The sequence below is a fragment of the Dipodomys merriami genome, unplaced genomic scaffold (assembly GCF_024711535.1).
Source record: "Dipodomys merriami isolate MVZ:Mamm:240054 unplaced genomic scaffold, mDipMer1.0.p SCAF_1, whole genome shotgun sequence".
NCBI classification, from domain to species: domain Eukaryota; kingdom Metazoa; phylum Chordata; class Mammalia; order Rodentia; family Heteromyidae; genus Dipodomys; species Dipodomys merriami.
The window spans coordinates 23,119,540-23,131,775 of record NW_027202270.1 but is presented as its reverse complement, the minus strand read 5'-3'; the positions used below and the strand labels follow the sequence as shown (position 1 = coordinate 23,131,775).

Genomic DNA, 12,236 nt, shown 5'->3' with positions numbered 1-12,236 from the left:
AATAAAATTAAAATAAATAAATAAATAAACAAGCAAATAAAATAACCAAAACAATTTGTTGAAAGAAGATATTTTTTCATGTTACCAGTATCTCTGAAACCACTGCAACAGGTCTACAGACTTTGGTTATTAGTTGATTATTTATACTATTTCTCAGGCTCTTTATTCAACTACAAGCACTGTACCAACATTTAAAATATTTTATAACAAATATTTACCAGGAGCCAGTTTTATGAACTTCAATGTGGATAGGAAGTAAAAGAAATAATTTTTATGTGGATTCAACCTACAACATATATATGTATATATGTGTATGTATATATGTATATAGCTTTGTATATATATATATGTATATATATGCATATATACATATATATATGTGTGTATATATATATATATATTCTAACCAACCCATTAATTAAGTATAGTCTGTAGATGAGTAAATCAGTGCACATCACTGGGAACATACCTGGGATATTGGAAACATACAGTGGAATCACAGCCCAGACAGCCAAGAAAACTAAAGGGTTCTCAGGAATAATGAGTGAGATGCATAAATATGGATTAAAAAATAACCCCACCATCACATCTTCAGGTTATTAAATCTAGAGCAAACCTTCCTCTCCTCCATTCAAGTTTTTCTTAAAATAAGTTTCTGAGACTGAAGACAACATTTGTTTCATATTTTATTGAATTTCATTTATATTAAATTAAAAATATATTTCTGACAGATTCATGTAACAAAAAGGCAGAACAGTTTTCAAATAGTTCAGCTGGGATGATCAGTATGGAATGAGGTGAAGCAGTTCATGTTCTATAATCGCCTTGTACGGGTACATTTTTTTTCCCCAAGAGCCAGAAGAAGATCCTGGAGAACTAACTGAAAAGCCTAATTACATAAATTTTAAGTACTGTTTCTCCCTCATTCTCAAATAACAGCAGAAATGGGAGGAAGGAAGGGGAGTAGGGTCAAGGATTGGAGGAGAAAGAATAAGGGAAATTATACTAAAAATATACCTAACATTAAAAAAGTTAGTATGTGTAAGTGCATAATCCTTCATAGATAAAATAGAAAAAAATTAAAATAACATTACACCACACACAACTGGCATATCCTATTGGGTAAGCAAGTGCGGAGATTGGACACAGTCACAATAGAGCGAAACACCGAATCACAAATAATGTCAAAATGATAACTTCCAACCAAAGAGAAAGAGAGAATCACAAGCCAATTACGTATATACAAATCAACCCTAAAGACAATTATGTTCCAAATAAAGATGTTCACAAAAGAAAACCAAACCAACATCATCCTTATTTACAAATGCAACTAGCCATGTCTTTAACAAGCTATAAAAATACTATTCACATTTTCAAACATACAGTAGTATTATTTTTTTTTGTTTATTTCAAAAAGGCAGCTAACTTTGAATGCTGGGATTTAAATGAAACATTGATGGCTTACCAGCGTGGTATGTTTTGCACCTCTGTCCTTTGAAGATTCTTCATAGGAGAGAGGGCTGGTTTTCTGTGTCTACAAGTTAAGAAAACAAGGAAATGAACACAACTCTGCCTTTTCCATCGTGTCTCCCTGTTTCACCCCAATTGATCTTAGTCAACTTCTTTGATATGTGCATGAGATGAATGTCTGAGGAAAGATTTTAATGTGACCTATTTTTCTGCCCCATGAATTGTCTTGCACGTTGGTGGTTGTTTTCATTTGATCTTGTTATAATGATGAGCAAGACAGAGATGAGCAACGAGTCCAACCTTGTGAAATGCAGTTTCACTGTGCAGCAGTGCAGTCCCCGGAGCTCACGATGAGATGGAGGCACACCAGCTGGTGTGACGGGCATTCAAAGTTAGCTGCCCTTACGCAGCTGCTCAGTTTAATAATCGACCCATTTAACAGCAGTACCAGTTTATGCTACATATTTCAAAGTACCTTACTTGAAAAGAACAGCGTACATATCTACATTTAGAAAATAACTTCTGCAGTTGATTACTGGAGTAATTCCAAAAGGGTTCTTGGAGTGGTATGGATGTAGTTCCCTCACTCCCCCCTCCCAGCCCCTGAGATCCAGAAATATACAGGAGAATGACTCTCACATTACAGAAAATGGTACAACCCCCTCCATTAACTGAAGGAAAAAAAAAAAGAAAATCTGGAAATGATACATGAAAACCAGGTTTGGATCAATATATAGGAAGAATGATTTGCTTTTCTTTGTTTCAAAAGGGCTTCAAGCCTGAAACATCTACACATTAGGGATAAAAATAGCGAGAAAGGCAAAATGGTTTAGACAAGCAAAACTATTGACTACAAGTATGACGCTTTGTGTTTTTCTACTTCTGTGTGTTTGTACAAATAGAATCACTTCTATGACATGGGGGGAATTCACTAGAGCATTGAAATAAAAATTTCCTTATAGAATGAGAGGAAGTAGAGGAAGAATGGCATTTTATCAGACAATGTGGATTTTCATTACAGTGACACTGCACTCATTATATATTTGTGAGATGGACGAATGATGGGAGAAGAAAAAGTCACAGGAAGTTCTCAAAGCTGAACAGTCTTTACCTTTATAATCTTTATAATCTATAAGATTATCTGGGAAAATAATACAGCAGCTTGAAAAATGTTTGCAAATAGGAACAAAACAAGATGAACAAATAAGTTAATTCACTGGCAAAAGATAACTTCTCGATTGTATATATTAGTCTTTAAAGAAAAATTAAATGTAAGATCTAGAAGATGTGCACAAGTGTGACTTTCAAGACTCATCACGGGGCTAATGCATCTTAACTTCCTACCCAGAAGAACATAGCAAGATAATTGATATTTATAGCAAAACAATGTTAATATTCTAAAGTAGGCAGTCTCTGTGCAGTCATTTATTTGAGAAGTAACTGAAATGATGCCCAAACTACTAGGGTCTTTCATGGAAAAATCAGGCATTTGAGGGCAGACTAGTTCAGTATTTCAGAGAGCAAGGAATGGGATCTTATAGATCCACTATGGCTTACAGGAAGGAGGGGTCAGGAGAGCCACCTTGAATTAGGGGTAGAAAGTCAGAAAAAAAAAGAAAAAAGAAAAAGAAGAAGAAGAAGAAGAACTAAGAGGGTTGTTGTAGTAATGGGAACAAAAGTAAGAGTGGGATTTTCAGAAACTCAGGAATTCAAATTCAGAAAGAAAGAAATTGTCTGTTTCCTAACAAGGTCATCATTAATTTGCAAAGCTGACTTTCAAGGAATAGTTTTTCAAGAGAGGCCTATGAATATAGTCTCAAAATTGGTGTTGTAGAGTCTTTTTGCTATATGATAAAATATCGCTTAGGCAGAAATGTGTGACATAGCCTACTATCCAAAAATCAGTGGGACTTGAATGGAGGGTCTAGACTTTTATTATAAGAAGCTTTTCTTATAATCCAAGGAACAAAGCAGCCACAGTGTTCAAGATTTCTTCATAGACACACAAGGGCTCGTCGCCTGACACAGTGCCAGCAGCAACTTCACGTTTGTGACTGCAAGAGAACTCCTTTGACAAAAGCATCTCTGGGATTAGAAAAATTGTATCAGTTCTACCCAGAGGTATGAAAGCTGGTCTTATTATTGGAACATCAGAAAGCATAAAGTCTGTACTGATAATTACCTTTGAAAATTATACCTTATCAACACCTGGATAATATTATTTGCTCTTAAACAAATGGCAGGCAGGAAGCAGCAGTCTGCGTCTTTATTGGGTACAAGGCTTTCAAACTAGTGGACATCAAAGTCCATGTACACAGAGAGCAAGGTTTATTGCCCATGGTACGTATGGTAGAAGTTAGTCTATTTAGCTTTTCAATAACTAGATGCTCACACTCTTGGATGTCTTAATTTTCCCAATGACAGTTCAAAAACTAAAAAATAGAGACCAAAAGAACAGTAATAGCACAGTTTCAAAGACCAGGGTTAGCATCTGTTTATCAGGAAAAATATTAACTGATCCTTTTTGACTTTACAGGTAAGAGGATATGGTGGGAGAAGAATGGACATGTCATAAATTAAAATAGATTTTGTTTCCTTCCTAAATGATATCATTCATTTTCTTTCTTTGTGCATAAGGTAATAGAATGTTGTGTCTTTTGTCACTTATGAAGAGCTCTTAAAGTGACATGCAGCATATTTTCCTGTGAAATGCTACAAAGTGGTGTTTGCAAAACAAATGGAAAAACAGGGAGCACTTTACAATGAATATTTTTTTAAAAAGCATAATAGAACAAGAGAATGAGAAAAAAAATTACTGCTTCAAAGAAAGTTTTCACAATTGGAGCCAACAGTAAAAAATTAAATGAAAAACTTATCATTTTAACTATGCAAAAATCCATCCTATGTTTTCTTATCCTGAATTTTATTTTATTACATTATATTTTACGGTTAGTTTTCTAGTTGGATGTACTGAATAATAATAACATCATTAAGTCTCACTAAACCTACACCTTACATCATTATCATGTTCTGTCCAGTCTTAACACATGCTTGCAGGATCACCTTTTCTATTACCTTAGGAACTATATATACTAGTTAAATAATCAACAATTACAGATGGATGAAAATTCAAGATTTTAAATATAGATTCGAAAGCTCTAAAAAAGAACCCTTATATTTACATTTGCTGTCAGGCTTAAACAACTCCTTCTTTCCATTTTTGACACTTGAGGAAGTATATTGATCATTTCTTCAGCTTCATTTAGCAGCAATGACTCACAGTGCTTTGACTAATCTTTCCTTCATATTGGAGATATACACCAACCTCTGAAAGCATTGGTACATATTATGACACTTAGAGGAACACTGTTTGCCTCGTCAGATTACAGTTACTGAGTCCTTTTTCTTGATCTCTGAAGCAAGCTGCACATTTAGTAAATCTCTCACATTCAGTTTGTGTGTGTGTTAACAGTATTTGAAATCAGCATTGGTCTTCATGCTATTTCCAGAAGAAAGGCCTCATCCTCACAAGTGCTGCTCATTAATCTAAGCAACTATTTGTTTAGCGGAAGCTTTGAGTTCTGGATATAACTTGGCTTTGAAGACATCTTTCTTATCTGGTTAAAACTTTTTCTTTAAATGATCATTTAGTTATAAAAGCTTCTACTTGTCTGAAAATAGGATTCTTCAAGATGATACACATAATCAATGAAATCTGGTAGTTTTAAAAACACAGTCAGCATAACATTAACTGAATATGAATTTATTAAACTTATGTAATCGATTCTGTATCATTACGCTTATTTCACTGGCTTCTGTGGGTTGATATTCCATAGCAATCTGCAAGATTCAACTGGCATTTATAGACCTCTAGTCTCCTGATTCTGTGAAGCAAATGAAACTTTTTAAATTGCTCTCCAATTTACTCTCAAAATGTTTTCCTGCCATGTGCCAATGGCTCAGTCCTCTAGCTATTCAGGAGGCTGAGCTCTGAGGATCCTGGTTTCCAAACAGCCCAAGCAGAAAAGTCTATAAAACTCTTACCTTTCTTTAATTAGCAACCAACAACCAGGAAGTTGAGCTATGGACCAAGTGGTAGAGGTCCAGTCTTGAGCAAAAGAACTCAGGGACAATGCTCAGGCCTTGAGTTCAAGGCCCCATACAATGCACACACAGACACACACAGACACAGACACACACAGACACACACACACAGACACACAGACACACACACACACACACACACACACACACACACACACTTTTCCTTGCAATACAAAAATAAAAAATAAAACAGAAAAGAAACTCCAAAGTAACTGAAATCACATATACACCACAGATATCATTCATAAGGAGAGATAAAGTGGTGTTATTGTGAGTCATTTGGGGCCGTTTTGAATTGTACTTGTCTTAATCTCTAGATATTAAAGAAAGATTATGTGATGTATAAATTCTGTGTTTTTAAGGAGAAGGGTGACTATAATTTCTAAATACATTACTATTAACAATTAAAGATTATTATTTTTTTACCCAAATTAAGTGGTGTGTTTTCCATATCTCAGTAGGAACTATATATTGCAAATGAAAATAAAAAGTCAATATAGTGTTCAAAAAGGTGCTTTCATGATAATTGATACAGATTAGTGAGACAGAGAGGCTTCTTTTCAACTTTTCCCAAGTATGGGTGTGAAGTTTCCTTTTGTTCTGGACTCCCTTGAATGGATAAGAGCACTCGGGAATATTACTTTGTGGTCCCTGAATGTTTATCTTTATCTCTGGGAAGTTCATGGTTGAGCTTCACCAGGAGATATCTCACAAGCCCCTCTACTTCTGCTACTAAACACTTTCAACTTGTTTCACTTCAAATTGCTTAAGAACAGATGGAACCCAATACTTTGAAAGATTTTGTCCAATGGCTGTCAGTCACTGCTGATTTAATTATGCAATTGGAATCCACATAGAGCAAGTGGCCAGCGATGCAATGTCTTAGACCACGTTGTGTTTGGATGAACACATTGAAACTATTCTACTTATCAACTGCGGTAATTTGAAGGATATTTACTTCATATCCCATTTGAATTCACAGGAGATCTTTTCACTAAAATGAATTGTTCCTTGAAACCTATTCAAAAACCAGTTTTATTTCTTGGACTCAGAGAAATTAAATTGTCATTCTAAATGCATCTCGTAGACTGTTCCCTTTTGAAGCTAAGGATGATCTTCCATTTATTTAGCTGTTCTTCACATAATGGTGCTTTTAGGGAGACACTACATAAATATCAGTTGACCAAATTAGGTTTGGATGGTTGGATGGAAAAGAGATAGAAACATGTATTTCCTTGAGTATTTGTTTCCTTTAAGTTCCCTGCACTTTACTAATGGTTTTTAATCTCTTAATTTATTTTAAGCTATTGATCTAATTTGGTCCCAATATGTTAACATAATAAAGAAATAATACTTAAAAATTTAAAAATCTGCACTGGGGCAGATTTCTGTAGAAAAGAGATATAGGCCCAGTTTTCCTAATTACTGAGGTGAAACTGTTTTTCTGAAGACTCAGCTCTTAATCATTTGTTCTCATTGCTCATTCTTTAAAAGTAAAAGGCAATGATGATTGTTCAGGAACAAGGTAAAGTATGGGAAGAAAGAATCATTATGTAAAGTTTCAAAGTTTAGAGTATTGAATAATAAAATAATTGCATGAGAATAGTTTTCACAATTATTTACAAATGTTTACCAAGAATCTATTGATAAGCTTTGAATATTTATGTTGTTTATTTGTACCAACTTGTGTGCAAAGTATTTCCTTCTACTCCACAGTCTCATACTAGAAATTCCATGGAGTTCAAGCTGAACTTTAACTTGTATTGCTTAATCCAGACTATTCAAACCAAATAGATTTCCTCACGTAGCAAAATATGATACTATGATATCACATGTAGATAATGTGCTGGCTCGATTACCATAATCCCTGGATACTGTTCCAAAATCCTAATTTGCTTGGTTTAGCATTTCCACAGTCTGTCTTTATCTTAGCTCTTCTAAAAAAAACATACTTAAATCAGTTACTTTGCTGGTTGCTTCCATATTGCTTCATTCAAAATCCAAAATGGAGTTCAGAAAAAAGAACAAAATTATAGTGTAAGTGCAAACTACACCTCTGAGTATTTGCCAGGTAGACATACTCATCCAGTGTTCTTTTCTTCCAGTTCATGGATTTCCCCATTGGACCACCCCTGAAAGTGTCAGTAGTTTTCATGAACCACACTGAACTCTTTGTTTCCTATCTACTCTTAAGATTACCAACTGCCTATCAAGCACTGTCATTTATGGAGAAAAGAAAATGTTGAAGTATGTAAAGAATGGGGAAAGGAATGACCAAAACAGAATGAAATATGAATGCTAGATTTGATGCTGCATTTGACTAGTGTCTTGGTCTTCCTTTCTAACTTTAAATAGTATATAATTTAAAACAGTGGCTCTTCATCAGAATGAGCATTTAGTTTAAGTTCTGCTTAAGAAGCTTTTATATAAATATCCGTACAATTATGAATTAAGATGATCAAGGGTAGAAACTAATATCAAGGAACAAGTCAAAGCAAACCAACATTAAAAAAAAAGCCTTCCAAACATAATTACTACTTAAAAGTTTGATACAGATTTAAAAGTCATGAAACTTTTGTTGGCCATCCTTAATTGCCAAGGATAGAAACTACTGGGAAAAGAAACTGGATTTTCCATCTCCGAATTACCATCACATGGTATCCAAATGTTTGTCTTTTGTTTTTCCTAGTAGAAACTGTTATAATTTATTTCCAGGATGCTGAACATGCATACATCAATTACTGAAGTTAGGAACAGAGAGAATGATGTTTCAATCGTTTGTGTTTAAAGAAAATAGAAAAAGAAAAGAAAGCAAGAAAGAAGGAAGGGAAAAAAAGGACAGCAGGCAGTATTGCCTTCGTCTCTAGCTAATCTACATTCCTGACCAATCCATGCAGAGAAATGAAGAAAACAGTGTGGTTCCTCCTGTCTTTCTCTTTCAGTCCTTCCTTCCAATGTCAAGTTAGGTAAGCACATTACTCTCCTTGAATCTCTACCATCTTCCATGGGGAAGTGTCAAAAACTACTGGCCTTGGGAAATAGAAGGAAGACCACCAGAGAAAGAGAGGGGGTAGGGAAATGGAGTGGGGGTGTGTGTCTCCACCTTCTAACCACAGCTAAGCTTACACCACAGTGTTCCGGTGTCTGTAGGGTGGAGGAGGCAGCACAGTGCCTGGCTTTAGCGAGAACTCAGAGAGGTATTCAGGATTCTCTGCCACAATAGGCCGGATCCGTCCATTCTGTTTATAAAAATATTTTGTGCTGTACTCCTGCAGGTAGTCTGGGTGCTGCAGGGTGCTCCGAGGGGGCAGACTGTGGTTCCAGTAGTCGGGGTTGTCAAATGCTTTCTTGGCCTTCTCTGGCACAGACAGTACGTTGTTCTTCAGGTACTCGGCATTCCCCAAGGTGTTGGCGAAGGTGTTGAGGTACAGGGGCTCATTCACATATTCATCCTCTGCCTTGGGGGGACCATTGGAAGCGTTGTGATATTCTGGATTATCCAAAACTTGAAGGTCTCCATTTTTTCTCCTAGAAACAAAAGGATTCTCCTCCACAGGATTCAGGTATTCTGAAGGAATAATAATAAATAATCATAAAAAAGATCAGCTGACATCCCCTTTCAGAAAAATGTCAGTCAGACCAAAGTTATACCCACGATTCACTTCTTTATCTGAAATAAGAAAACCACACATTTGTTCTCAACCTACCCGCACTTTGCCTTTTTAGATTACTATTACCATCTGAAAAAGAGTAAGTGAAAATTTAAAAAAATGTTCATGACTAAACAGACTAAATTGATAAGGCCAGGATCAGATTTTCTATCTTCTAGATGTTGAGTCAGTCATGTAAATGTTATTGCTTCCTAAAAGTCAGTAATTTAGCTGTACAGGAATTTAAATTTTTGTGAGGGGTATTGAAAAACCAAAGATTCTAGCATAGACCCCCTCCCCCCCACCACACTCCCATGCCTGAAAAGTTCAGATGAAGAGAGAAAGTTTTTCATCTGTCTGGTTTTCTGTGAGTGCCAGCACAGGTGACAAAGATTTGACTGGAACTGCTCCCTGGGGAACTTTACACATAGAAAACAATTCAATGAGTAAAACGAATCTGAGAGACATCTTACACATCTCTAGTTGTCGCTTTCTGTTGCATTCCACAATACAACTGTGTAATATACACGTGCTTAAGAGTGAGTTATCATCACACGTCCAATGTCCAGAGACACAAAATAGAAAACAATTATTTTGAATCATATAACGTAGTTAGTGTGTTAATTCTATTAACTAGTGCCTATTTTCAATGGCTCAATGAACTAAATTTATTTGGGGTTTATGTATGGTCTTAAATAAAATCATTATTTTATACAATTATCACATTTTATATGACTATTTTATATAATTATCACTGCTGTCTTCATCCTTATTTCTGTCTATGTGTCTGTACCGTAAATGATGAAGATATAAACACACACATGCTAAATTCTCTCTTGTCTTCTTTTTTACTATACACATAAAAGCTGAAGGTATTCTAATTCTGGATTCTAGGCATGGAGAGAGTACGAATTGTTGAAAAACCATTCATTCTGAAGCAAATTTTCTATTCTTGTGTGTGTGTGTGTGTGTGTGTGTGTCCTGAGGCTTGAACTCTCTGTCAGGGTTTTGGCACGGTCCCTTTATCTATCTATCTATCTATCTATCTATCTATCTATCTATCTATCTATCTATCTATCTATCTATATCTAGCTAGCTAGCTAGCTGTCTGTCTGTCTGTTTGTCTGACTGTCTATCTATCTATTTATCTATTTTTATTGTTGTTGTTCAAAGCTAGTACTCTACCACTTTAGCTACAGCTTCACTTTCTGGAGATTAATAGGATGTAAGAGTACCATGGACTTTCTTGGCTGGGATAGCTTTGAGCTGGCTGTGATCCTAAGATCTCAGCCTACTGAGTAGCTAAGATTACAGCCATGAGGGGCTGTGAAGATGGCTCAGTGGTAGAGCGCTTGCCTTGCATGCCTGAGGCCCTGGGTTCGATTCCTCAGTACCACATAAGAAAAAAGAAAAAAGCCAGAAGTGGCACTGTGGCTCAAGTGGTAGAGAACTAGCCTTGAGCTGAAGAGCTGAGGGACAGTGCCCAGGCCCAGAGTTCAGGCCCCATGATCAGACCCCCCCCCCAAAAAAAATTACAGCCATGAGTCGAAGGTACCAGGTTTCTATTTCCTATTCTTAATCCAATATGGAGAGAGAGATCTCCCACCAAGCCAGGGTTATTTACCCTAGATATAGATATACTGAATATAGTTTAGTACTTAGCATTACTTGTGTAAGGTAAAAGACAGTCATGAATATCCCATCAATCTACATATGAAATGCATTCCATCCATTTACAAGGTGCTATCACTTCAACCTTATAACAATCCTGTGAAAGAGAAAGTATACATCTCATTTTTTATGGCTTCATACTGAAAATCTACTTTATCTTATATAAGTTTCTATTACCCTATTTTTTAAATTATTGCCCTTACAGAGTGGGGTAAACTTTACTGTTAGTAATATGTCTTAATTTGAGAAAATATGAAAGAATTTGTGAGGGAGATGGGATTTTCTTTGATCAGAGTCCTAAAACCATTTAATTAAAAGTGTAGGAATGTTTATGGTAAAATTCTTTCTTAAGACTAGGTTATCCTAAAAGTACCTTCTGTAGAAACTTAGAGCTCTGATTCAGAAACTTTAGTCTATTTTTCTCTTGGAAACCTGATATCACCTTTTCTCCATACAATTTATAAACTTCTGCAGCTGTACACTCATATACGGAAGAGTGAATTTTGGGTTAAGGGGAGTGATCTTCCCAGAAAGGATTCTTCTTTTAAGGCATCTGTTAGTCTTTATTAAACCTACATTGGTGTTTCTACTGGGCTATTATGTAGATAAAACTATTCCTCATATTATATATTTTTCTAATATAATTCAATTGTATATTATAAAAGTGATCCTAACTATATAAAAATGACTCAATAGGCCCATGTAGAGGTCTTAAAATATAGCCTATTGATGACAGTGAAAATTTAGAAGCATGATCTATCTATAATATTATTCATTCATCTTCTCTGTTTTGAGATAGGGTTAGCATGGAAGAAATCAGGTTTGCTTTCAAAATAAAAATGTTACTTAGTTTGCACATTCAACATTTCTAGGATCAACTTTCATGACATCATTGTTCTCACTGGTGCTATCAAATGCTTCAGATACTTCTTTTTTTTTTTAATTTTTTCCCAGGCTGGCTTTGAACCATGATCCTCAAATCTCAGCCTCCTGAATACCTAGGATTACAGGTGTAAACCGTGGTCACCTGGCCGCTTCAGATACTCTTGCCAAAAACATCAGTCCTTACTGTCTCTGTGGTAAGCCCTACACAACAATGGGTTTAAGTTAGTGAGTGGATTGTGAATTCTGATCATCTGATGATCTGGGTTTTAAAAAAAAATCTAGATTCCTTTTCAAGTGGGATCTCAGATTTGAATTTCTAACAAGTACATAAGGAAAGTAGATGCTGCTGGGTCTACAAAAAAAAAATTGTACTACAGGAAGCGATAAGTGTAGGCTTTTACTGGGCTTCATGTGCTGCATGGTCGTGCTGGCTGGCAATTTTATTCTACATCTTGC

The 12,236-nt window shown here is 35.6% G+C and overlaps 1 protein-coding gene across 4 annotated transcripts in view; it reads right to left on the bottom strand.

Moving 5' to 3' along the window:
* Positions 1-689: 689 nt before the first annotated feature.
* Positions 690-12,236, bottom strand: part of Erbb4 (erb-b2 receptor tyrosine kinase 4) — a 1,023,136-nt gene continuing 1,011,589 nt past the window's right edge. For all 4 annotated transcript variants that reach the window (XM_070017823.1, XM_070017826.1, XM_070017822.1 and 1 more), the window contains one exon: positions 690-9,142. In XM_070017823.1, coding sequence (XP_069873924.1) covers positions 8,697-9,142 — 446 coding nt within the window. In that variant the 3' untranslated portion in view covers positions 690-8,696. The remainder of the gene's footprint in view (positions 9,143-12,236) is intronic.